This window comes from Micromys minutus, assembly GCF_963924665.1.
Source record: "Micromys minutus genome assembly, chromosome: 7".
In the NCBI taxonomy this organism is placed as follows: domain Eukaryota; kingdom Metazoa; phylum Chordata; class Mammalia; order Rodentia; family Muridae; genus Micromys; species Micromys minutus.
In genome coordinates, this window is record NC_137976.1 from 56,496,587 (window position 1) to 56,522,225 (window position 25,639).

At 44.9% G+C, this 25,639-nt stretch overlaps 1 protein-coding gene across 2 annotated transcripts in view; it reads right to left on the reverse strand.

Annotated features, from left to right (window-relative positions):
- Positions 1-1,796: 1,796 nt before the first annotated feature.
- Positions 1,797-25,639, reverse strand: part of ILDR1 (immunoglobulin like domain containing receptor 1) — a gene marked incomplete at both ends in the record, with an annotated part of 30,485 nt that continues 6,642 nt past the window's right edge. The window contains 7 exons of one of the 2 annotated variants that reach the window (XM_080918745.1): positions 1,797-1,838; positions 5,507-6,288; positions 6,496-6,627; positions 12,126-12,272; positions 13,075-13,194; positions 18,013-18,162; positions 19,228-19,398. In XM_080918745.1, the coding sequence (XP_080774871.1) occupies positions 1,797-1,838; positions 5,507-6,288; positions 6,496-6,627; positions 12,126-12,272; positions 13,075-13,194; positions 18,013-18,162; positions 19,228-19,398 (1,544 nt within the window). The remainder of the gene's footprint in view (positions 1,839-5,506; positions 6,289-6,495; positions 6,628-12,125; positions 12,273-13,074; positions 13,195-18,012; positions 18,163-19,227; positions 19,399-25,639) is intronic. The other variant, XM_080918746.1, reaches the window with a different exon arrangement.

The following is a 25,639-nucleotide window of genomic DNA, read 5'->3' on the forward strand; positions in this document are numbered from 1 at the left end:
TATAGAAGAGAGGGGCTGAAGGATTTTAGAAGTCAGAGGGAATGGAGGACACCAGGCCCACTGAAACAACTAAGCAGGGATCATATGATCTCAAAGACTAAAGTGGTAAGCACAGGCCTAGACGGATCTACACCAGGTCCTCTGTGTATATGTTGAACTTATTACCTTGATGTTTCTGTGGGATTTCTAACTGTGGGAACAAGTGTGTCTCTGACTCTTTTGCCTACTCTTGACACTCTTTTCTTCTTGTTAGTTGTCCAGCTTCAGTGTGAGGGCTTTTGCCTTGCTTTGTTGTATTTTGTTTTGTCCTGTGTGGTTGTTGTCTCTTGAAGGCTTGTTTTTTCTGATGGGAAATGGAGGGAGAGTGGATCCTGGGAGAGTGTGGGAAGAGGAGTGGAGGAAGGGAAAATTATGATTGAGATGTATTGTATAAAAGAAAAATCTAATATATATGCACACACATTGCAAAGAGATAACCTTAAGCGATGTGTTGTATTGTATGGTATTTTTCATCTCAGAGTAGCACAGCTTACTCACTTACACATCTCCATTAGCTATTTTTTTTTCTGTTTCCTAACTTAAATTCAGATTTCAAAAATCCTGGAAATAACCTCTGCCAAACACAGGAGTTCAGCCTATTTTTCTTCACTTTTAATTAGGGAGAAAAATGGATGGGTTGATACAATTAACTCCACATTGAGGTCGTGACCATACAGACAGAGATATTGCTGATCTTGTACAAAATCAATACTGTTGAACCATCTCCTTCCAGTCTACTCAGAGAAAGCGTACACATCAATCATAAATATACCTGCTCTGCAGATACAGAAAAATGGGAAGCAGTGACAGCCCTATCACACACAGCAAAGGCTCAGCTCTTTCCTCCTGGGACTCCACCTAGATGCTAATGCTTGGGACATCAAAACCCTAAAATATTCAGCAGATCTGGAGAAGGGCAGTTTTGGAACTACCCATCCTGGCCTGATTCTTCTCTGAACTTTACTGAAAGATAAGCTTAAATCAATGAATAGAAGTAGAAACGCGGGGTAGAAAAGCAGAAATTTATTTGGAACGGAATCTTCAGCCCATTATATTAATTTTCTTGTTATAGTGTCTGGCGCTTGAAAACAGTTAAAGTGATTTTAGTATTATTATATTATTATGTAGAAGAAAATAAATTAAATGTAGGAGAAAAGGGCAAGAAGAAAAAAATTAGAAAACTAGAATATGGTCCGTGAACACCTGCTTCCCTGTGGTTTTCCAGAGTTGCATCAAGCAGACTGTGGAAGGCACAGAACTGTGGATTTTTTGTACACGCTCATTTGCTTGCACTGGAAACTCAGGACCACAGGTGGGGATGCTTAACGTGGAAAAACCCTCAGGAAGTTCAAGAGAGGACAGGGAGTTCCCATGGGAATTTGCCCATAATATTCCATAGGTTTCTTGTTCCTGGAACATGTTTGATTTCTTCTTAAAGATTCCTGAGATGTCATTATGAGAATGCCTTGGTCCCGAGCACCATGACCTCCTGGAACACTTTGGGTTATTGTGTCTCTGAGGGATCCTAGCTAGGATCCCTTACAAGTCAGAGGCCATGTAATAAACAGAGGTCATGAACAAGGGGAAAGCTTGCTGTTCATCCTCACAAACACCTGTTTGGAAAACTCTTCTCTTTGATTTTTAGAATCTACACCCAGACTGTGAGACACAGGTGTATAGTGTCCCTTCCAAGGCAGCTGGAAATCTTGATAATGCTGAGGACACATGTGATCCAAGAAGCAGTATGATGCTGAAGACTAAATGACCACACTCCGTCCACTATGGGAGCTTTCTCTCTCCTGAGGAACAAGAACACAAAAACTACATTCAGCTCAGTCTATGGCCCATGTATGCAGTTCCCAAGGTGAACTGGTCCAACCCAGTAATTGGCGGATCCTGTATTTCTTTCTTGACCTTTCAAGGAGCCATTCTTTTTCCTCTCAGTGGCCTTCCTCAACACTGTCTACTTCTGAAATGTTCTAACCTTTGCTCTGCCTATATCAGTGTTGTCTTTGTAATAACACCAAGTCTTCAGTAGACTGAAGGAAGGCCTGCTTTCCTTACACTTCCCCCGTTCATCTCTACTTAACCACAAAGACAGCTCTGTTCCTGGTAACACTCTGAACCATTCCTCTCCACCCCTTGCATTAGCTTCATACTTCAGTATTCCTCTGGAGTTATTTTTCACACTTTTCCCAAATAAACTCAACAGCTTTTCTTCAAAGGCTCTCTTGTTATTTGTGGGTCTGTTTGGGTTTTTGTTGTTGTTTTCTTATTCAATATGTTTCTCAAACCTCTCCGTGCATGTCAGGAAGGGGGTCATTTGGTTACATTTCTGAAAATCTACAGCTGGAATTCAGGAGTGAGACCATCCCCATCTCACTTGAGAAGGAAAAGCACCTTTCCTGTAATGAACAGTCCTAAAGATATTGCATAGGTATGCGCACCGTATTGCTTCAAAACAATTGTTTCTTATTATCAGGAAAGTAAGTGTTAAGGGCCAAGTTTTCTAATCAGAATACTCTGGAGTGGATGTTCTCTGCAACAGAATACAAGAATGAGAAAAGACAAAGGGACTTTGTTCAGGAAGACCTGGCATGATTGAGGGACACTCAAAGGAAAAGATTACAGATTCAAATACAACATTTTTTTTTTACTAATAAAGAATTTAAAGACAAAAAAATATACAATACCCAGCAGCATTCACTGTACAGCATTACAGGTTAGCCCAGAAACAAACACCATGGCTTTCTCCCCACTAGACTAGATGTATATGGGCCAAGTTTGGAAGATGCCAGAGTGTCTTGGAACTCATTGTATTAGGGCAAGACTGGAAAGAGAGATAGTCTGAAAGACGTTAGAAACACAAGGATCATTTAGCCCGTAGCCACTGGAGTAGAAAGCTTGAAATCTCTGCTTCAATTTAACTGAGTGGAAGGCTTCTAATGAGTAAGAACTCAGCTGAAGTCATCTGGGCAGGCGCTCCCGCAGACACCATAAGGTCTGTATTTCTCTGGGCACTGAGCAGAGAGAGCATCTTACCCATTTTAGATTACCAGGCAGGAGTGTGCATACAAGCACTTGCTTGCACATATTTATTAAACATTACTCTTGAGAAGGTTCCATGTGAGCCTAAAAATAGTTAGTTTGTTTCCTATTTCTCTGAGTATTTGATGAAGTATTTTAATGGATTATTTTATTGGAAAGTTATGGTAAACCTGTCGCTGATAAAGCCTGATTTAACAACACATTCTTTTAATGTGAGGACCAGAGAAACTGCAAGTGACAGGCAGTCAAAAGTCACCATCTAGTGGCCTAACTCTGCACAGTGTTGAAAATGACAAGTTCCAGTGCCTTCAGAAACCTGTGCAGGAAGCACTCAGCACCATCACAGACTCTTCATAACAGTAAAGCTATAAGGCAACAAACTACACCCTTAAGATGAACCAACCTGCAAACTCAAGCTTTGGTCCTGGGCCTATAGACAGGGTCAGAATATGCAAAGAAGGTTGAATGCAACTCAGTGATATTTTAGACAAAATCTTTGCTTCTCAAAGACAACTTTAGAAGTGAAACATGGTGGTAGAATTACTTCTTGTGCACATCTTGGTGGTTCAAAAGGAAGCACCGGTGCTTGGGGAAAATTAGGAAGTCATTATAGATCTCAGCGATTGCCTCTGTCCAAGGAAACAGTGTGTGTTACCAAAAAGGCTTGAGAACCAGGGTGCTATGTTCAACTGCTGGCTTCTTTTTCTATTGTTATGTGCTTTGCCCTTGTTATTCAACCTTTCTGAGCCTTGTGAGGACTAAATGAATCAGGACTGGCTCTGTCGTCTAGGGCATAATGTCTTGTACCCTTCCTTCCCTTAGAGTCTAAGGCTTAGAAGGGATATGCACTTTAACTGAAAGAAAATAAAGAACAAAGTAACTTAGAGAAAAATGGGGCTCAGATGTTAGAGCCAAAAACTTGAAAATCGTGTACACACACACACACACACACACACACACACACATTTTTTTTTCCTAAAAAGAAGAGGCATACTTGGTTACTATATGAGAAAGGTCACCATGTGACAGTGGCTCTAGACATCCTAGCTTTGACGGGCTCTGTGCTTTTTTTCCAGGATTCATTCTACTGAGCACCTGTAAGAGAAGCAACTTTATTATGTGTGGATGAGGTCACTCCTTAAGCGTCTGCTGAGACAGTCAAAGGGACATGTGAGGGACCAGACCAGGGCAGCGGGGCATTGGCACACAAATCTTTAACTCAAATGGGCCTTACAGTACAGGGCTGCTGTGTGGAGTATAGGACACATGGGAAATGTATACAGCCCTGTGCCGCAGGCTGTTCTCACTACTGCTTGCTGATATTGGTATCCACAGGACACTTATGAGAAAGTGACACAGGTGGCGATTTCAGAAATACCCTTCCTTCTGGGCCACACTGTCTGTCCTGCTCCACTCTTCCAGCTCAGTGTGCATCCCGGTTGCAGGGGCTTGCTCCTTTGTACACACGTTTGAGATACATACATACATACATACATACATACGTGCACACATACATACATACAAAACACATAAGAGACTGCTATTCTTAGATGATGCCCTTCCTCTGGGGCTTCCCCTCAGAGCTTCCTGAGACTTAACTGCCTCAGCAGAAGAAAATGAGGAAAAGGGTGTGGTCACAGGTGGCCTGTAAGATGCTTCTGAGTAAGTCGTTTGTTTATGTTCGAGCAGTGGTGGGATATTTTTATAAATCATAAGCTGTCACTTGGGCGAGTTAATAATCAAACGGTCCCTCAGAGTCTCGGTGCTTTTGAGATAGCATCTCATACAGTCGATCAGGCTGGCCTCAAACTTGTGGCAGTTCTGAGTGCTGGCATTATTAAAGACCACTATACTTGCATTAAAAAAAAATTATACCTCTAAAAAAAAAAAAAAGAAAGAAAGACCAGTGGTACTGTGGGCATGTAGCCTCCTGTGCTCCCCCTTTAGACTGTTAAATAATGACTCAGCGGTCACAGCACTCGTAAGTGGGATGCCAGGGTCAGTTTTCATCAGTCCGATGAGCCTTCCCCAGCACACCAGGAAGACCTCATCCTCACACACAGCACAGTTGCTGCTCACGTAAACATTCACAGCTCCCTCCTGCCTGTTTCTAACCTGGGCCTGTGTGGGGTGGGGTGGGGTGGGGTGGGGTGGGGGGGTAGGGTGGCGAGTTGCTAAGTCAAGGTCCAGGGCTGCAGCTGAGACCCAAGGTACACCTTACCATCATGGGTGCTTGGGCTTGGCCTCTTCTGCACCCTACACTGACTTAGCCTTTTATTCCAAGAAAAGGCAGTACTCCAGCCTGCCAGGACAGTTACACAGAACTAGGAAGACCCTGTTGGACATGTGTGAGCTGTGGCCAAAACCACAAGCTGAGGTCTGATCAAGCCTGACCCTCCACGGGATGCCCCAGGCTCACCAAGCGCCTCTCCAAATTCCCTTTTTTCTTGTTGTTCTTGCCTGGAGTCACATCCAGTGAACGGTAGCTGGGTGGCTTCTCCTCAGGCCAGCTTGGAGACTGTGATCGGCGGCGATGGTGACGGCGCTGGGCACCCCAGTTTCTGGGCAGTGACTCTTTCTCCTCTTCAGAGCTCCAGGAACTGGGGCCCGAGGGTAGGGGAGGCGAGTAGCTGCGATGTCTGCGTCTCCCACGTCTCTGGGCGCCTTCCCGGGGCTCTGTTCGTCTCGGGGGACAAGGAGCCTCACTGGACGAGGGGCATTCGCTCAGGCTGTCCCAATCTGACCAGGACTCGCTAGGCCTAGATCGGTGGTGTCTCCCACTCCAGTGTGGGTCCAGTTCCCCTCTCCCCGGGGCCCAGGGTTTCATCCCCCGGTCCTGGAGCTCTCGGAGGAAATCGGAGTGATACCGCTGCCTCCGGCCATCACTCAGATCCCAGGGTCTAGAAGGAGCAGGGTTGAGCCGCTGCTGGTGTGAGGAGCTGCTGGTCCTGGAGGACAGTGGGTCTCTGATCAGTGGAGGCAGGTGGATGACTCTGCGTTCCACAACCTCTGCGGAGCCCAGGGAAGACAACATGCTGCAAGGGTGGCCAGATTTGGCTCTGAGATCCTGAGGCAGAGGCTGGGCTGGGTTGAGGTTCCGCAGTTCTTTTTCCAAATATTCCAAGACACCATTGGCCACCGGAGGGTGAGCGGCCATCTGGGTCATTGGTATCTGTGGAAGGCTGGACCGTAAGGACAGATCTGAGTGGAAATAAGGAGGGAGCACACTGAACTGCTGGTCCCAAATACCCTCCTAGGAACCAGGGCATCAAAATGTCACATTAGTAAGTAGGAGTCCACTTCCTCCCACCCTCCATCGAAAGACACCCCATTGGTGTGCGTGCTCCTCAGCAGACCGCACCTCTGCCCTCACCCTCTGCCCTCCCACGACTTTCTGACAAAGTTTACCTCGCTGCAGCAGCGGGTTCATTGCATAAGATGAAACTTGGGAGCTCCTGTCAGCCCCCCAGTACAGGGGTTTTTCCATCATCTGAGGACCTAGGGCCTGTACCTGCTTCATGTAGCGGTGGCGGGCCAGGGCTGCAGGGGAAGAAGGAGAAACACAGACCCTTAGCCAGCAGGAGTCCCACACCTCCCCACATGGTCTGTGCTTCCAGCTTCTCACCTTGGAGCCCGTTCTTACCTATCTTGCACGGGAATAAGAGTTTAGGGGCTGTGTCTTTAGCAAAGGGCTGGGAGTGAATTTCCTATATATTAAAGACTACATCTCTCACACTCCAGAAAAGTTTGCTTTAAAAAAAAAAAACTTAACTTTCCAGCCTCAAAACATGTCCCCATGTTACTTGCTCTCCAGGTCACACAAAGGGCATAGGCAGTCAATCAAACTTCAGGTCACACAGAAATACCCCTCATAGTAAAGGCTTAGAGGAGGCCATGATTTGAAATATGATTTCAGTATCACAGGTACAGTTGTTCTGAAGCACACAAACTGCAGCAAATGCAATTAAATTTGTGTTTTTGCTCCTGAGTTTCCATTTTGAGGAGACTGTGGCTGAGTACCATTTGACTCCCAAAGGCTCTGCCTACCCATGCGCGGATCAGACGCACGCTGCTACGCAGACTGTGACAGGCTTCCACCCCGGTAGTCTCACCGACTTCAGGGTTTGCTGTAAAATGGCACAGTTCTGCTCAGAACAGGGCAGAAGGCAGTATTCTGTCCCCAGCTACACAGTGTGGGAGGTCTGCTGAGGCTACTGAGAGGTCATCTTCTAGCACAGCAGGAAGTGGTTGCCTCAGAGCCCCCAGGAGTGTCCGGAGCTCCAGCCCCATTAGTGAGTCACAGCCCTACCAGGAAGAAATCAAATGCACGACTGGAAGGAACTTCTAGAGCTGCCCCACCTTAATAGTAACATGCAGCACTCCAGTCTCAAAGGAGACGGGAACAGGGGTTTATGAGCCCCCTCTACTGGCCACCATCAGCATGACGACTATTTTATGAAAGTGAGCTAACCCTGTCCTCTCACCCTCTTCTCTGGGTTTTGAAACAGAATCTTACTCCATAGTCTTGGCTGGCATCAAACTTAAAGATCTTCCTGCCTTCCCCCTCCTCCAAGAACTAGGATCACAGGCAGGGGCCACCACGCCTGGCCTTGAGATGTCTTTTAATGCCTGAGAGGAAGCTGAGATCATAGAAGTTGCATTCCAACCCAACATCCCACAGCAGATGCCCTCTCTGTCAGCTTGGAGCAGGCTGCTTGAGGATTCAAGACCAATTCTGAGGAGTGAGGCCACCAGGGATAGACTTCTTCAAACAAAGGTTCTGGGGGCTAGAAATCATCTAGCTGTGGAACTTGGAGTTTTCAGAGCCTCTGGGCCAGACAGATCTTCTGAAGAGTTGCTGGCATTGAATGAGGCAAAAAACAAAACAAAACAAAACAAAAACAAACAAACAAACAAACAACAACAACAACAACAAAAAAAAAACCAAAAACAAAAAACTATGAAATGTCCAACAGGTGAATCAGTAGAGACCCTCATTTTTATCATAAGTTGTTTCTTTCACCTTAGCTCCAGGAGAAACACATATATGCAGAGTCTTTGTTTTTGAGGGAAAAGCCAGGGTATAATGTTTAAAGCATCTACTAGGAACAGAAATGACATTTCATCGGCCTCTGAAACCCATTTTTCTCCCCCAGCGTCCCCAGAGACCTTCCAACTTTCCTTGCCCATGACTGGTTACCATTCTATACCTCCACCTCTCTGCAGTTACAGAAGCCGGCCTGATCTTTACCCTCCTTTTTTTTACCTCATGGTCTCTCTGTCCTCTGCTTTTTCTCATTGGCCAATCATTTCCCAAAACACTTCAGCAGCTTTTGGGAAAGCCAAACCCACTTTGAACTCTTGCCATTTTAGCCTCAGGAAACCACCAGCAGAGGCAGACTTTCTGGCCCTGGCCAAGCTATGGGACTTCAAATAATCCTCCTCATGGTGGGCTTTCTTTGGGGGAATCATTTAATCGAACATGCCTCTCCTCCTCCCAGGCTCCCCGCTGCTCAGGTCCCCTTGAACTTCTAGTATAGTACTTATGCTTTGTTAAGGACAGAAGCCAACAGCTATGATTCTAGATCACCAAGATCTGTGTACCTGGAGAGATCTTTCCAGTTTTCACTCTGTCCTGAGACAGACAGACAGACAGACAGACAGACAGACAGACAGACAGATGATAGATAGATAGATAGATAGACAGACAGATAGATAGATAGATTCTGGGGGAGAGGAGGCCAGTAACTCAGAGACAAGTTTCTCTAGTTCTTATAGAAAAAAAAATAGGCTCAGTTCTAAGAATATTCCTTTTAAAGTCCTATGAGGGTTGTTTACCAGTACTCGGAGGGTCATCTGGCTCTACTAAAAGTTAGCACCGATTCACTGTTAACTCTAACCTCCTGTTACAGCTTAGAAATGTGAGTGCTGGCTGGGGACATGGGCTGTGGTGGGAGATGTTAAGGATCTGTGACATCCTTCCAGAGGCTTCCTTCTGCATCTAGCATATTTATTTATTTGTTTATGACACAGCAACTGAACCCAGGGCTCTTGTAAAGCCACTGAGCTGTCTCCAGCACGGTTCTTTCAATTGCTATGGACTCCCTTATACACTGACTGTCTTCCACAGGTAGTGAGCTCTCTCTTCAGAGTTCAGGCTGCCTCCACTCTGTCTCTCTCCTTTTTAAGGCTAGCTCTTTCTTGGTAGAGACCTAATGCTGCTTCCAAGGGTAAACACACTTCTCCATGATCACCCAACTCCTTCAGTGGGCCTTCCACTTCTTCCCTTCTGGGTTCTTTGCTTATAAACATTCTTGGGGCTATTTTGGCCAAAACAAAACACAAACAAACAAAAACAACAACTGAATATCTCCCCTATTCAGAGATCTCTCAGTAACCATTTCCTGCCCCCACCCCCACCCCCACTGCAATTCATCTTCTCACCAAATTTGTCAGGAAAGTTAAAAAGTGAACCTGTCTGATCAAGTCCAAGGACCTTAACTCATGGTTGGCTGCCCTTCGTGGTCGTCAGTTTTAGTGAAAGAGCAAATGGCAGCCACCAAAGAGAAACCAAACCTTTGCTTCTCAGCTCACTGAGGAAATGCATCCATTATCCATGCCGGCTTTGCCTCAGTCTTGCCTGCTGTTCTAAGGAGTCTTCCCACGACTTCTCCAGGAAGGCCCCTGAGAGGTAGGAAGCCCTTAGACTCAAGTTGAGTCCTCTGCTATCTCCTCTTCTTCACAGAGTTTATATAACTTCAGCTAGTCTGCAGAGACTATGGCAACCCCTACACGGGACACACAGACATAGGTCAGAGGCACACTGCGCAAGTGACAGCTGCTTCCAAACTGCTCTGACCTGGCTTATGAAATGGTGATGACATGGGCTCTTGGTGGCTGTGGTGAGGATTCAGTGGGGAAGTGGATCTAAAGGACACACATAGAACAGACATGCAATAAAAGCTATTTCTCTTTTCCTGTAAGCACCAGGCAATCTTTGAGCACAGGTCACGTCACTGACCTGGACATCACAGATGAAGTTGAGTGTCTAGCATCATGAGTAATCATCATGTCTTCCTTTCTAACTTTCTTCCTCCACACGAACCAAGATGACAAGAGTGGTTTCTCTGGAAACTTGGCTTAGTTTTTTTTTTTTTTTTTCCTCTCAGATTTTCTACCACATGATACTTTACATCACTGAGAGAAGGAAATGTTACTTAAATACACTAAAGGAGAACTTCCAGTTACAAAGTTGACTTGACAGCCATCTATTTGCTAAGGAAAGAACTTTATAGAACATTCTTTCAATTCTTTTGCTTTTATCATCTAGTCTGCTGCTTTAAATTTTAGGGTATATTATCATCTTATTTTTATTCTTATGTGTATATGTGTGTGTGTGTGTGTGTGTTTGCGTGCATGCACGTGCACACGCACACACACCCAGGTGCACATGTGGAAGTCAAAAAAACAAACAAAAACTAACCCACCTACAAAGTCTGTTCTTTTTCTCCCATGTGGGTTTTAGGGCTAGAACTCAGGTTGTTGGGCTTAATAGCAAGTACTTTACCCATTAAACCATTTTGCTGGCCCAAAGTTTCTTTTAAAGGATGAGATTTCAATTCAAAGAAGGCTCACACTAAGGGCCAGATCTTCTGTTCCTTCTCCTGTTCCCTAGCACTAGATCCACAGCACCTGGATGTGGTTGAAATTAAAGGAGGGCAGCAGGGACAGGGCTGTGATTGGACAGTAAAAGCTAAGGCGGGGACAGAGGTTTGGGAAGGAGAGAGAAGCCAGGACAGGGAAAGGCAAGATGGAGGGCAAAGATGAACCATTTCTGTGTGGCTCTTTATGACCACGGGTAGTTATGAATATCTTATAAAGGATAGATTGGTATAGGACGATTTGTCTTGTCTAGGCGGACAGATTACATCATTTGGCTCTGAGTTTATGGTGTGGACGCTTTGTGGAGTGTAAAAATTCACTGAGATAATTGCTGAGATAAATCTGAAAATTAAATGATAATTTCCTAGGGTTTTCATTTTGTTGGCCTGGTGTGAGTTGTAACGGGGACCACAGGGGACAGTTGCTGGGAATGTAAACAGAACAGCAGCAGGGAACCTCAAGAGGGTAGCCATTGGAACTAGGGGGTGCTTGTTGGGAATGTGAGCAGAATTATAGCTGACAGGGAGACAGTTGGCAGAGAGACTAGCCAAGAGGGCAGCCACCACTGGAACCAGCTGCCACTGAGATGAATAAGCCCTAGTAATGCCTATGGCCCAACGATGCTAATATCGAGGGTTTATTCTCCATTTTAATATTTACCGCAACACCTGGGAATGTCTAAGAAATACACTTTCTTGGGTCCTACTTCCCAAGACCCATTGGCTGAGAATCTGGGGAGGGGACAGTAGTTAATTTTGACCAAGTCCTCCCCATGATTCCAGTGTGAGCTTCAGTTTGAGAACTAATGCTTCAATACCTTTCCTATTGCCCTGTCCTTTTCATCCCATCTCTAAGCTGTGTTGTGAAATTATAACAGAATGAGATACATATTCTGTCTCTGTCCCTGGTTCCTGAAATACTACTCCTCAAATCCTTGGGCCTGCAAGAAGGATGAGTTTCTTCCGTGAACTAATTAGATGACTAGGGTCTCTAAAGAGCTTTGGGATGGAGACAGGTTGCCCAAAGGACCAAGGCATGGTTAGAGTGTTGGAACTTTCTATTCCACTTCTGACCTGGGAGAGAAGAGATGAACTGCTCAAATACACAAAAAGGAAAACTTCCACTTAAAACAGATGATCCAACTCCATCTGTTTACTAAAAAGAACACTTTACAGGTAGCAGCCCTGTTATTGGCCACCCTCCCCTGTGGGAGCGCTTTTGAGCATCATTTACAGAAACTGCTCAAGTCTTCTGAACCTGTAAAGGAAGAAGGCATAAAGCGGATCCCAGAGGAGCCAGGAACTTTGACTTAAGATACTTGGGGCATTGCGCATGTGTGCTATCAGGACCGACCCATCGCCTCTCCATTCTCTCACCGTCCTCAGGGCAGCAGCAGCGCGTAGGACAGCAGGGGCAACGGACGTAGCAGCAGCAATACTGCGGACAACACTGGCACCAGCACACGCCAATCAGCAGCAGGAGAAGGAGGGCTCCAAGGATGATGAAGATCACTGTTAGCCAATCTGCATGGAGAGAAGAAGCCAAAAGGGGCTGAACTAACTCACCGGAGGGATGGCCAGTAGTTCTCAACCTTCCTAAGCCGTGGCCCTTTCATACAGTTTCTCAGAGTGTGCTGACTCCCAACCCTGAAATTATTTTTATTGCTGCTTCCTACTATAATTTTACTACTGTTATGAATCACAAGGTCGATATCTGTGTTTTCCAAAGGTCTTAGGCGATCCCTGTGAACGAGCTGCTGGAAACCGGTATCTTAGACACTAGTAAATGCATCTATTGACCTAGATGCTAAGTTCAAGTGACATACTGCCAAAAAACAAAAACAAAAACAAAAGTTCAGCTCTGGTAGAGGCCATCAGAGGCTTCCAGCCTATGGCAGTAACACAGATTGGTGGCTACTTTTGCATGCAATATATATGTGTATATGTATATGTATATGTATATGTATATGTATGTGTATGTGTATGTGTATGTGTATGTGTATGTGTAAGTGTATGTGTATGTATATGTATATGTGTATGTATATTATGTATATGTATATGTATGTGTATGTGTATGTATATGATGTATATGTATATGTGTATGTGTATGTATATGATGTATATGTATATGTATATGTGTATGTATATTATGTATATGTATATGTATGTGTATGTATATGATGTATATGTATATGTGTATGTGTATGTATATGATGTATATGTATATGTGTATGTGTATGTGTATGTATATGATGTATATGTATATGTATATGTATACGTATATGTATATATACAGTTGGCCGGAGAGAGCTGCAGCAGCACTTACGCAGGACGATGAGCTTCACCTCCTTATCTGGGTCTCCTGATGTGTCTCCTGGAGCCTCAATGGTGCAATAGTACACTCCATGATCCCACCACATCACTTCATTAATCACAAGATCTGCTCCTGTGTGGGACAGAAGGGGAAAGTGCCAGTTACCAGGGTGTGGTATCTTCAGGACCTCAGAATTCTGCTTCCTAAGAAGGCCTGTGATATGGGGCTGGAGAGATGGCTCAGCGGTTAAGAACACTGACTGCTCTTCCAGAGGCCCTGAGTTCAATTCCCAGCAACCACATGGTGACTCACAACCATGTGTAATGGAATCCAGTACACTCTTCTAGTGTGTGTCTGAAGTTGCTACAGTGTGCGCGAACTAGTGCATTTCTATCAATTATAATTACCTGGTCTCAGGAGCTCTGTTTTAACAGAGCATATAAGAAACTAAGAGACCATGTAGAATAAAGTCAGTATTTCCCATCCCCTCTTCCAGGTGACTTGGCTCCAATGAACAGAATGTAAGCAAGAGAGCTGCAGGAAGTGTGAAGGCCCTTCCCTTTCTTCAGCTCTTTACTTGGTTCCCTGGGTGCTAGGGATTGGATAAGTTTGAGTATGTGTTTCATGTGCAGGAAGCTCAGTCCTCAGTGTGGTCTCTGAAGGGACTCTAGCCGGCTCACAAAGATGACTCTGACAGGCTTTGCCCTTCTTCCCCATTCTCTCTGCCTCACTAAAAACCAGTAGCTTGCATTCTTAAAGCTAGCCACCAAGGTCTATTCCCTTATTTGGTCACTTCCTCATCCTGAGGCTGACTACCAAGGTGACTATCAAAGTATTGAAGTCCATAATCAAAAGCCCCCCTTGGGCTGGAGAGATGACTCAGTGGTTAAGAGCACCGACTGCTCTTGTAGAAGACCGGAATTCAATTCCCAGCAACCACATGGTGGCTCACAACCATCTGTAATGGGATCTGGGGCCCTCTTCTGGCATGTCTGAAGACAGTGATAGTGTACTCAAATACATATTAAATAAAATATTATTTTTATAAGCCCCTTTTGGCTCACCTAATCAACATGCCCAACTAAAATTAAATACCTCATCCTAACATAAGGTTTCCCATTTTACCTTTATAAATGGCCATTTGCCTATGAGTCATGTCTGGCTCCTCTCTATCCAGAGACAGTTCTTTTTCCCTGGAAGACAAATACCCCTTCCCTCTCTTCTTTGTTCCTTTTCTCTCCTCTTCTTTGTTCCCTTCCCTGTCTCCTTCTTCCTCTATCCCCTGTCTTTGTTCCTTATTCCTGCCCCTTTTCCTTCTGGGGCAAATAAATTTCCTTTGTGCTAAGAGCTTGTTTTGGGGTATCTTGAGCTGACTCTGTAGCTCCCTTTAGCCTTGTTGGAATGTAGTGGCATCTTCCAGGGATGGAGATTAAAACAGTAATTAGGTCTCTTGGTTGTGCTGTCCTGAGAGGAGAGTAAAGTCATTCTTACAACACACACACACACACACACACACACACACACACACACACACACACACACACAGCCCCCAGGAAGTGGTTGTAACTCCTGTAATCTCCATGTGAGCTCTGCTTCTTATAAGAACTTCTGTGATGATGTTCTCATGGTGGTAATCCAGCCGTGAGCCTTCATGAAATCAAACCAATGGCATCATCTACTCTTAGACTTTCAGCAACCAAAGTAATGAGATAAATAAGACTCTTTTTTTTTTTCAAATTTCTTTTCTAAATAAGCATCTTTTCTTTGCAAATTACCCACAGACATTTTATTTTAGAAGAAGAAGAAAAAAAAAGGACTAAGACATCTAGAAAGAAGATGACAGTCTGGGTGAGCTGAAATGAACTTGGGTCCCTGAGGATTTAATGGAATGCAGTCACCAGCCTAGGTCTGGACTGTAAGTTTCTGATTTACACATGGACTCAAAACAAACTTCACTAATATTTCTGGTTTCTGCTTATTTGCAATCAAATGCAATACCCATAGAGAAGAGCATAAGATTACTTAACTATATTTCATATAAGGAAAATGAAGACAAAGAAGTTAAGGGATTGTACCAACAAGAAGCACACAGTGCTCACTCACCACATGTGTCTTCACTCCCATAAACATGCCTCAGATGATGCTTTTCAACACTGAGCCCTGCTATATTTTCCAGAGTGGCTGGAAAACTCCACAACCTGGACCCTTTGCCATTCCAAGATGAACAAGTCACTCTGGTATTCTAAGGGGCAGCTTGAACTTGAATGAGCACAGGAAATCTGCCCAGTATTTTCAGTGTTACTCAGAAAAAGACTCAACATTCCCACGAGTACCTGCTACCCAATTAGGGTCAATCAACGTTTAATGTACATTCTCAGTGTAAGCAAGTTTGACCGATGTTCACTAAAGGCTCAAATTGTTCATTTATACTCTGTGGGAGATTTGAAAGGGAGACAGTTCTCAAGCCCTTCCTGGCAGGTTTAAAAGCCAGTCAGATGCTCAAAGAGATGGCCTGCCAGCTTATCTCAGAAACTAGAGATCAGGCCTCAGCCTGATGGATTTGCTCTTGCACAGTGGGTGGTCATACATGTAACTCATTATTGTTAAGAAAAATCTGCAGAGGAACTGAAACAAAAACGTGAGGTCATGAAAGACTGGGGCAGAGTTTGACTTCTGTTTCCTTCTCCTTTACGTCAGTCCTCGAGACGCTCTTCTCCCCATGACTTTCTAAAGCCACCACTTTTCCCATGAACAAGTTTAACCCCCACCGGGTTACGATGACAGGATATGATCTGCTCAGTGCAGATCCCATGCAACATAAAGACTGTCTGAGAAATGTTAGCACAGCAAGGCTCTTCAGATAGGCAAGGAGTTTACACGACCCATGACTTTATTTGGCACAGTCCTCTTAAACGGTAGAAACTCAGACATGAAAGGGTCAGAAAATAAGGATTCTGAGAAGTCAGGAAGAGCCTGGAAGAAGAAATAAAACCCAGGGAAATTTTCTGCTTTCCCTTAGGAGGGAGAGAACAAGATTGGGTGTGACCCAAAAGTGGTCAAGAGGGGGGGTAGTGAGAGGTGTCACTCACAACTAGATGCAGAGATGTCCTCCAGATTCTCCATGGGCAGTTCTCATCCCTCAGATACTCTACAGGAGGCGCCTAATTAGAGATGTGAGCCCAGAGGCCTGACCAGAGCCAATTCTGAGGAAGCAAAGCCATCAATGTCTTTAAGGATGCACATGGACACTCAGAGACATGCAGATGGCCCCTAGGCTATAAGTTCAAGGGTTACCTTGTGGAAACCAGAGGATGAGTGTGGGAAGATCATATTTAAGTGTTACAAAATTAGAAGCAATGATTAAATTGACCATTTAAATGATCGTTAAATGTCCACTAATCCCCTATGTTATTTGGGTACCTTGAGTAGCCCTACTGTGTGTTCTCCTTTATAATCAGCAAATATTTTTTAATATTTATTTTTATTATTTTTATTTGAGTGAGTGTGTGTGTGTGTGCGTGTGTAGAAATGGAGTCACACGAAGTTGTGTTTGTGCAGGTGAGTACAGTACTACAGAGGCCAGAAGAGGGCATTAGACACCTTGGAACTGGAGTTATAGGTGGTTGTGAGCTACCTGAAGTGTGTGCTGGGAACCAAGTTTGTGTTCTCTGGTTAACAAAATGGGTTAATTCTGTTAGCTACTGAGTGAGCTCTCTAGCCCTATAAATGTTTTTTCTTTAAAATTTTTGATTTTGTGTATTTATTTATTTATATATATTTGTGTGTGTGTGTGTGTGTGTGTGTTTTGCTACATATGTCAGTGTATCACTTGCATACCTGGTGCCCAGTAAGTCAGATATCCTGAAAGTAGAGCTACAGACTGTTATGAGCCACCATACAAGTGCATGGAATTAAACTTGGGTCCTCTGGAAGGATAGCTGGTGTTCTTAACTGCTGGGCTACCTCTCCATCCCCACAAATACTTTTTTAGCACAGCATATAAAGTTCACTGCAATAGTCTCTGAGTTGTCTCTGTAGCGTCATAGGAATCTGGGATGGCAGGCACTAGCCCATCCTGTGTATAGAAGAACATCCTGACTAGATAATGTAGGATCACTCCACGTTGACTGTCCCATAAGTGATTTTCATACACCGTGTCACAATTCTCTGTAGATGGGCTCTACAGCCAGTCTCACTTAAGAGAACCAGAGGCAACGCAAACCAACACCAAAAGGTGCCTGCCCAATGTCATGTTCCCTGTAAGTGCAGATCAGTCACCACACCTGAATCTAGCCATGGGGGTTGTTACCTGTGTCAGGTACAAGAAAGGGCCTGCATTAGACCCAGCTCCCAGACCATGCCTGCATTTCATATTGTGTGTGTGTGTGTGTGCGTGTGTGTGTGCATGTGTGTGTATGTGTGGTATGTATTGTATCTGTGTGTGTATCTGTTTGTGTCTGTGTGTGTGTAGCGTATCCCATGTGGCTCTCTCTCTGACTCTTACCCAGGCTGTTTCCCCTAACTGGTGATGCAGTGGTCTCAAAGAGGCCGCTTGCCCTCCAGCTCCCGTTTTCGTTGGTATAGGCATGAAGAGTAGCAGAGGGGACCACAGGGACCCAGTGTGTGTGGGGGGTGTGGCTGAAAGCGATTTCTAAAATTGTGTCAAAGGAACCAGATCTTAGCCTGAATCTCAAGAAACAAAGGAACCAGTGACACCCTGACCTTTAACCAAGGCTTCGGAGCATCCTCTCATACACAGACCAAGTTCCAGGGAAGTGGCTTCAGATGGTGGAACACATTCTAAGAATCTGGCACTGGCTTTAAACAACATAATGACCAAGTCAGTCATAGAGCCTCAGAACAGGGGAATCCCTTGCTGACTCAGCCTGCCCCGCCAGCATCTACATCCTCTTCAAACCTTAGTTCCCCTGCCTCCTCTGCTATACTCACGGTTCTGGATGGTGATCTTGCGCTGCCGATAATCCACCCCCAGCACCGGCTCACTCTGCCCGCGTCGCTGCGCCACGATGCGAACTTCCCTCTGGTTGTCGCTACAGTCATTGGAGGGGTCCTGGCCCAGGGACAAAGCGGCCTGGTATGCTGCAAAGAGAGTACCAAGTCACTCAGAGCACTCAGATTCTGCGGGTCTGGAGTAGGCTCTCAGTCAGGAACTCCACTCTCGTCGATAAGATTCAAAGACCCTTGACTGGGTTATTTACAAAATGCCCACCCCCAGCTTCTGTTCCCATGGGGGTTCACTTGCCCAACCTTTATTCACAACAGAGAACTCAAAGCTGTTAAACCTTCCAGGTGACCACTATTCCCCACCAGCTCCCTTAACTCAAGTGTTTAAAAGTAACCCACAAAAAACAATGCCTCAGTTTGGAAAGATTTTGGTGCCAACATCAGACTAAGTGGGGAGGCTCAGTATGATTTTGGGGGCTTCTGTCCAGGCCTACTATAAAACTTGAGCCGCAGGTGCCACAGCCATGCCTTCCTTCCTTTGCTTCATCTGAGAACACCCACTTCCTTCCCTCAAGCAGGCTGCCTTCTTGTTTGTACCTTCAAACTCTCTATGGGTCTAATCAACCCAGGCTGATTGTGGGACTCCAGGTTCTTCTGATGCCAGAAAGAAGCTTGAAATGAGCATCTTTGGGAAGGAGCACCTAGTGACAGGAGCAGGCCCAGCCCTTACTGAGAAGCAGGACTTGGCTAAAGCTAAGGAGGAACTGTGTATATCTCTATGGTCTGAGATGTCCAAGGGCAAATGGGGGGTACGGATGCAGAGGGCTCTCCACTACCCAAAGTGTGACAGTGAGCTAGGGTCTTCCAAACAATGGCTGCTGACTTGAGGTCCCACATGGCTCAGAGCTGGTCTGTATGAGGAAGGTATAGGAGGAAGTACACACTGAGTCTTTTATGTCCGAGCTATCTGAAATAGTTCTAGAACAACATGGGATAAACAAGCTAACATTTGCCCTTGAACAACTCGTTGTACAACCTGTGTTCAGTTTATCTGAAAAATGAAGGGATAGTGGCCCAGCAGGTTTTTCTCATGATGACAATTAGTAATCTGTAATGACCCCCCCCCCCCCACCAAGCCCCAATGATAGCCTGCAGATGCCTGGGACCATGGGCAGAACAAGAATGGGAGGGGGTACTCACAGGCAGAGAAGTAGTCAAAGATGGGGTCCTTGCAGAAGGACTTGAAGCGCCATGTCACAACCACGTCCTGGAGCTGAGCAGAGGTGGTGTAGTCGCATTTGAGGGTAACGGAGGCAAACAGAGTAACATAGCGCTCTGTGTGCTGGACTGTGACCAGCAAGGACAGACACCCTGAAGGCAAGAGCAGGAGAAAATGCTAAAGGTGGCCTACTTTTGTTTCTGAGTAATAAAAACCATGCAAATGAACAAAAGCTGCACAGCAGCTGTTCTGCCCACCACTGGCCGGGAGCTCAAAGACACTCTCTGGCTGAGGAGTTTGCAGAAGGAAGGATCCCTACGTACCTGGAGGAGGTAGGGGTCCTGGGGGAAAAGGAGTAAAGCAAACTTCCCAGAAGTCAGTCTGTTAACACACCCAACGCCAGTCCAACAATAACAACCACACACCCATAGCAATAAAAGAACTGTATTTAAATAAGGCCACAGTTGAAGTAGAGTGATCCAGTTAAAACCAGTTTTCCCCAGTCTCTTTTCTTCCAAAAGTGCTTTCTTATTTGTGGCCAAGATCAGGTAACACAGCCTTTTCATCCCAGCAAGACAGCTGGGTAGGTCTACATAGTGAGACCTGTCTTAGGAAAGGAAGAGATGGAGGGAGGGGAGGAGGGAGGACAGAAGGAAGGGGAAGAGGGAGGGAGGGAGGAAGGGATGGAGGGAAGGAGGGAGGGAGGAGAGAGAAAAGAAAAGATGATTTCTCATTTTCCTAAAAGTCAGATTCTATTATCTGGCTCAATGCTTCCCATTCTGTGGATCATGACTCCTCGGAATACACTGATATTTATTTACATTAAAATTCATAACTGTAGCCAGATTACAGTTTGACTAAGAACTAGGTGGCGCACAGGCACCAGATGAGATGGTGGAGTGGCTAAGAGACCCATCCACAGCCGGCATCTTGGAATGCTTCCATGGGTTGAATTTGAGGGGGGTCTTCTTTGGATGGTAGGGGTGGGACTAGTGTAGAGCAATGGTACTCAAGGCTGAGTTACGTCACTGTAAGGACTGGAATAGTCCAGAGAGTTTCCGGTTCAGCAGGACTTAGGTGAGGCCCAAGAACTTACATTTCAAACAGATTTCCAAGAGAAAAGTAAGAAAAGCTATGTGCAGGAGATATGGAATTCAAAGCTAGGGTACAGGGAGAAAGAACAGCTGGAACAGGTTACATGTTAGAGGTTACCTCTCCAGGCTCTGTATTCAGACACAAACCACGCTTTGTTATTCACTCGGACTAGATGAACTTGTGGCTTATACTAGATAAACCTTTGGCTTCTTCTCTCTTTCCTCAGCTATTGAGTGGGGGATGGTGATAGAATCCTGCACCTGGAAACCCCCAAATCTGAAATGTCCTGAAAGCCTAACTTTGCTTTTATCTTTTTTTCGCCCTGTATATGCGTGCTGTGCATATCTGCGGACTTCATGTAGAGGCCAGAGGAGGGGTGTCTTGTCTATTTCTCTCTACCGTATCACCTTATTCCCTTGAGACAGAGTATCTCTCTGTTCCTGGAAATTGCCATTTCCTGGAATTCAACAAACCCCAGCAAATGTCTCTACCCATCTCAGTGCTGAGGTTAAAAGTACATGATTGATTACTACACCTGGTTTTTACGTGGATGCTAGAACTCTGAATCTAGGTCTTCATGCTTTTAGCCACTGAACCATCTCCCCAGCACACCTAAAATTTTCTGAGTGCCACATATCAAAAGCAGCGAGTGGGAGGGGTGGGGGGCTGCTTCTTCAGGAAGGAAGAAAAAAGGAGCCAAGCTACTTTTCTGGAAGGCTTTCTGTTCAGAGAGCCTGAAGGGAACCAATCAGGCTGGTAATTAGGCAGGACAGGTTGTGAGTGGGTGATGGGCGTATGGGGTGGAGTCAGGACACATCTATTATCTAGTTCAAGGATAATCACTGAAGGCAAGCCAGAAGAACAGAAGACCACTGGAGAAGGGGCGGGGTGTGCTTAGCTGCATTTCTCACTATGAATGGAAAAAGGATATTTTCAGAGTAAACCTTCAAGAGTTTGGTAGGAAAGAACCTCGGGCTTTGCCAGCTGCAGAATTCTAAGAACTCAGGCAGAATGGAACCTCTAGGTCCTTACAGGGAAGACAATACAATGCTGTCCTTACATTTGCATATAATGATTTCTGCTCCTTCTTCCTCGAAGCAGCTGTGGCTTAAAAGTTCTAAGCAATTTGCTTCAAGTGGCCCCTTCCGATGTTTTCTTTTACACAATAAATGTGATCCTGGAAGGTACACGTGGACAACATGTGGACTTGTGGCTTGCCTACAGTGATTCTGAGGGGAACGGGGTTGGGGGGTTCAGGATTCTCTCCTCGTGCAGGGTTCTTGATGTTCTTTCTGGCTCTCCTTTGGTTAGAAGAAGAGGCACTGGCAAGCCCTTACTTCTCTGTTTGGCTGAAGGGTAATTTGGTATGAGTAACTTACTCAAGTTCCAGTCAGCTTTTGTGCAAAGATGGAGCACTTGAGAGAGAGGAGAATGTGTTTGCTGAGGGTCAGGAAAGGGAATCTGACTGCAGCCAGAAGGTGCTCTGGGGGAAGCTTTGAAGACTGCCGACTCTAAACCCGTGGAGGGAGAAGATGGGATCTCAGGTGATGGCCCTGATTGCCAAATACACACCCAGCTCCTCTTACATGAATTCCCTTATTATGGGTAAGCCATACCTGGAGTGGCCAAGGCACCCTTACTAACGTCAGCGCTAGCTTTGTTGCCTGGAGACCAAGCCTCTCTGCTACTTCATCTCCTGTGAGTCTCAAGGCTTTGGACCTTCACAGGTTCTGAGCATTAACCTCGTTTGCGTTTCCTCCAGAGATCTACCAACCCCACAATACCCCAATCAGACCACAAACCTTCACCTCTGCCCTGCCACACATATCCGGGGAGATATGGAAGTTCAGGGAGAGGAGATACAGAACACTCTTGTACCTTTGTGTGCTTGGTCCTCAGAATCTACTAGGCACCCAGTAATGGATGGATGGTCTTTATTTCTAGCACTTACCTTCATGATAGGGTTTAGCTCTGGTCATTCATAAGGACAAAAGTTCAGAGGATATAAACCAAGACCCATGTGCCTACCAGCACAGATCTAATTTAATAAGTATCAGTGTTAGAATCAAACTTAAAACTACCATGTCTCCTAAACAGGCAAAGGACCTCTTCCAAAGTGGATATCGTGCACTAGACCCCTAAGAGCAGTAGGGGGTTTTCAGATTGGGCAAGAGAGAAAGGAAGTAGTAATCAGTTCATCTCTCAAGTAAGATTGTCCCATCTTCCTTTTTCTTTAGCTTCTCACTTTTACTCTGCACAACAAATCACACTGGACATCCGCAGAGATCAGCACACGAGTTTTTTTAGGGCGAGACCTAAAGAACCAGCAGAATCAGGGTTGGAAAAGTTTATATTCAAATGAGAGATGCTCTGATTATGAACAGCCTGGTTACCTGTTTGTTCTTTCAAATTTTGCACTGAAGTTTTCAATGCTTTTTGGTTTGTGGGGTTTTTGTTTGTTTGTTTGTTTTGGTTTTTTGTTTTGTTGTTGTTTGAGACAGGGTTTCTGTCTGTTATATCCCTGGCTGTCCTAGAGCTTGCTTTATAGACCAGGCTGGTCTCAAATTTGCAGAGATTCACCTGCCTCTGCCTCCAGAGTGCTGGAATTAAAGGCATATGCTACCATGCCTGGCTAAGTTCTCTCTCTCTCTCTCTCTCTCTCTCTCTCTCTCTCTCTCTCTCTCTCTCTCTCTCTCTCTCTCTTTCTCTTGAGAACTCTAAAACCTATGGCCTGATTGCCTTCAATCTGAATCTAACACATCCTCTTCCCATTCTAGAGAACTGATGCATTATTTCTAAGCTGGGAAATCAGACAATGGCATTATCTGTTTCAGAATAGAATTATAAATGTCCCCAGTGACCAAAGAGTCTGTCACATTACAGACATTGGATGAGCATCAGGTATCAGCTGGACCCTTTGGGATTTATTTCATCTGAATTAAGAGTTTAATGTCAACTAAGACCAGAATCTTAAAGAAAATCCTCTTGAAAGAATTGGTAAGCTATCATGATAGTCTCTACCTTTGGACTGAGTGCTTTACAGCACCACACTCTGGCAAACCCATTCGCAGTTTGCCTCTTCTGTGAAAGAGGAAGGGAGCGGAGAGACCTGTCATTTAAGGGTAGAAATGGAAACTTCAGATGAGCTATGAGAACACATGGGAAGGAGGGAAGAGAAGGGGGGGTTCTTTGTTTCCCGCCACCAGGTACTTTCCGAGATTATTTTGCTGTGCCAAGTGGGGACTGCCATCTACCCTAAAGTACTAGGAAAGCAGACCAATGGAGGCACAGTATCTCACTAGTCAAAGGCCATAGATCCCCAAGTGCATGCAGAATGTATTGTATTTCTTAATACAGTATGGTACCAAATGGGAAACGAGGCTGCAGTTTCTAAATGATGCTATCCATACAGAACAGAGATGCCACTCTTTTCCTTTGAATCAGGACTTTATAGTGGGAGTCCGGGGCTAGATGTTATTTCCCCTTCTACCCCATATATCTCTGCTTGAAGGACATAAACTATTGTTTGTATGTACTTGGGATGTCCCAGTGGGCCTATGTGTTAGAAGGTTGACTCCTAAGATGGTGAAAACTCTGAGAAGGGGAAGTAAAGGTTTTCCACCCCTATACCACTCTATCAAAGAGGACAGACTAAGATCGGAAGATGCTGGTCTTCCTCTCTTCTGAACCATCTCACTGCCATGAGGTGAGTTACTTGGCTCCACCACAGTCGCACCTAAATCCCCAAAGCAACCCTGAGCTGGAACCTCCAAGACTGTTAGCCAATACAAACCTTTCCCTTCCCATGCTGAGATTCTCTGGTTACAGAAATGCAAAGTTGACCCACACAAGGTGGTAAATAGGGACACAGTGCCCAGATTGGGATATAAGGCCTGGTGCCTCACTGGTGGAGGTCTGGTCCGTTAAGTGTTTGCAAATGTACCAGAACCTCAGCTCCACTCAGCAAGTTAACAGAAAGCACACAGGCTCAATCTTATCAGAGTTTATGTCCCAGCAAGCAATCTCCGTAAGTGTATTTGCCGTCCATACTTGCTACATTCCCTTAGATAACAGAGCAAATATGACAGAGGTTGAAAGGAAAGGGACCAGCCATAAGCAATGGACAGGAAGGGACAGGGAACACTGGGAGAGAAGTGAGTGAGGAATGTGGGTGGAGGAGGAATTAGGTCCCTGCTGCAGAGCTGGGCTGGGGGAGGGAAGCTAACCACTATGCTTCACTGAGAACAGGGAAGGAGAAGCATCCCCTGAACACAGACTCGGTATCAGGGGCTTTATTATCACGCATCATCTCCTTCTACTTCTGAAGAAAAACCAGGCAGTTAGAAGCTCTTCTTCATTTTTCTCAGGTTTTTCAGTGGCATTCCTTATATGCATTGCACATCGATGGTAAAGTACAAAGGTACATTTTAGCCCAAATCTCCTAAAATCCTAAGTTCTGCACTGTTCTTATTGTATCACCCTAGTTTCCAGATAATTTCAAAGATGGTTGAGATGTAACCGTTCAAGGAATATTCTCGGGGCTAGAGAGATAGATGGCTCTGTGTATAAGAGCACTTGCTGATCGCCCAGAGTCCAGTTTCCAGCATCCACTTTGGGTGAATCATTAACATCTGTAACTCTAGCTCCAGAGGATATGATACCCTCTTCTGACTTCCATGGTGCCCAGACACATGGGGGCACACATACACAGACACACAAATACAAATTAATTGTTAAAGAAAAATATTCTCAAATTTAAAAGGCATTCGCAAATGTATTCTAACCATTGCACGTAGAATTTCTTTTCCTTCCCCCCCCTTTATTAATATCAAATAAACAAGAAGCTTCAAGCAATACAAAGGGTCAAAGTAGAAATGTCCCTCCCTGCTTGTCATTCATGTCACTGTGTGGAGGTGTCACTGTTGATAGTCTGGTGAGCACCTCTCTGTGTCTTTCTCTCATATTTAATATGCACATTGATTAGCAACTTTGTCTTATCTTCAAATGACCAACATATTCTACGTAAGTATCTACAGACCTATTTGTTTCCAGTGACTTCGTGAAAATCACTCTGGGAAGTATAACTTATTGCAAATTTTCCTAACAGTAAGAGTTTGGATTGCTTCTGGCTTTTCACTATTAGAAACAAGGATGACGTGAATTGCTGGAATAAACATTTTAATATAATTATCTGTTTATCTGCATGATTTTTATTTCACAGTGTTTGCCCAGTCAGAAGGAATAAGCCTTTTTATGTTTTAATAGCTACTTCAGAAATTAAATGTATAGTCCCCTAAA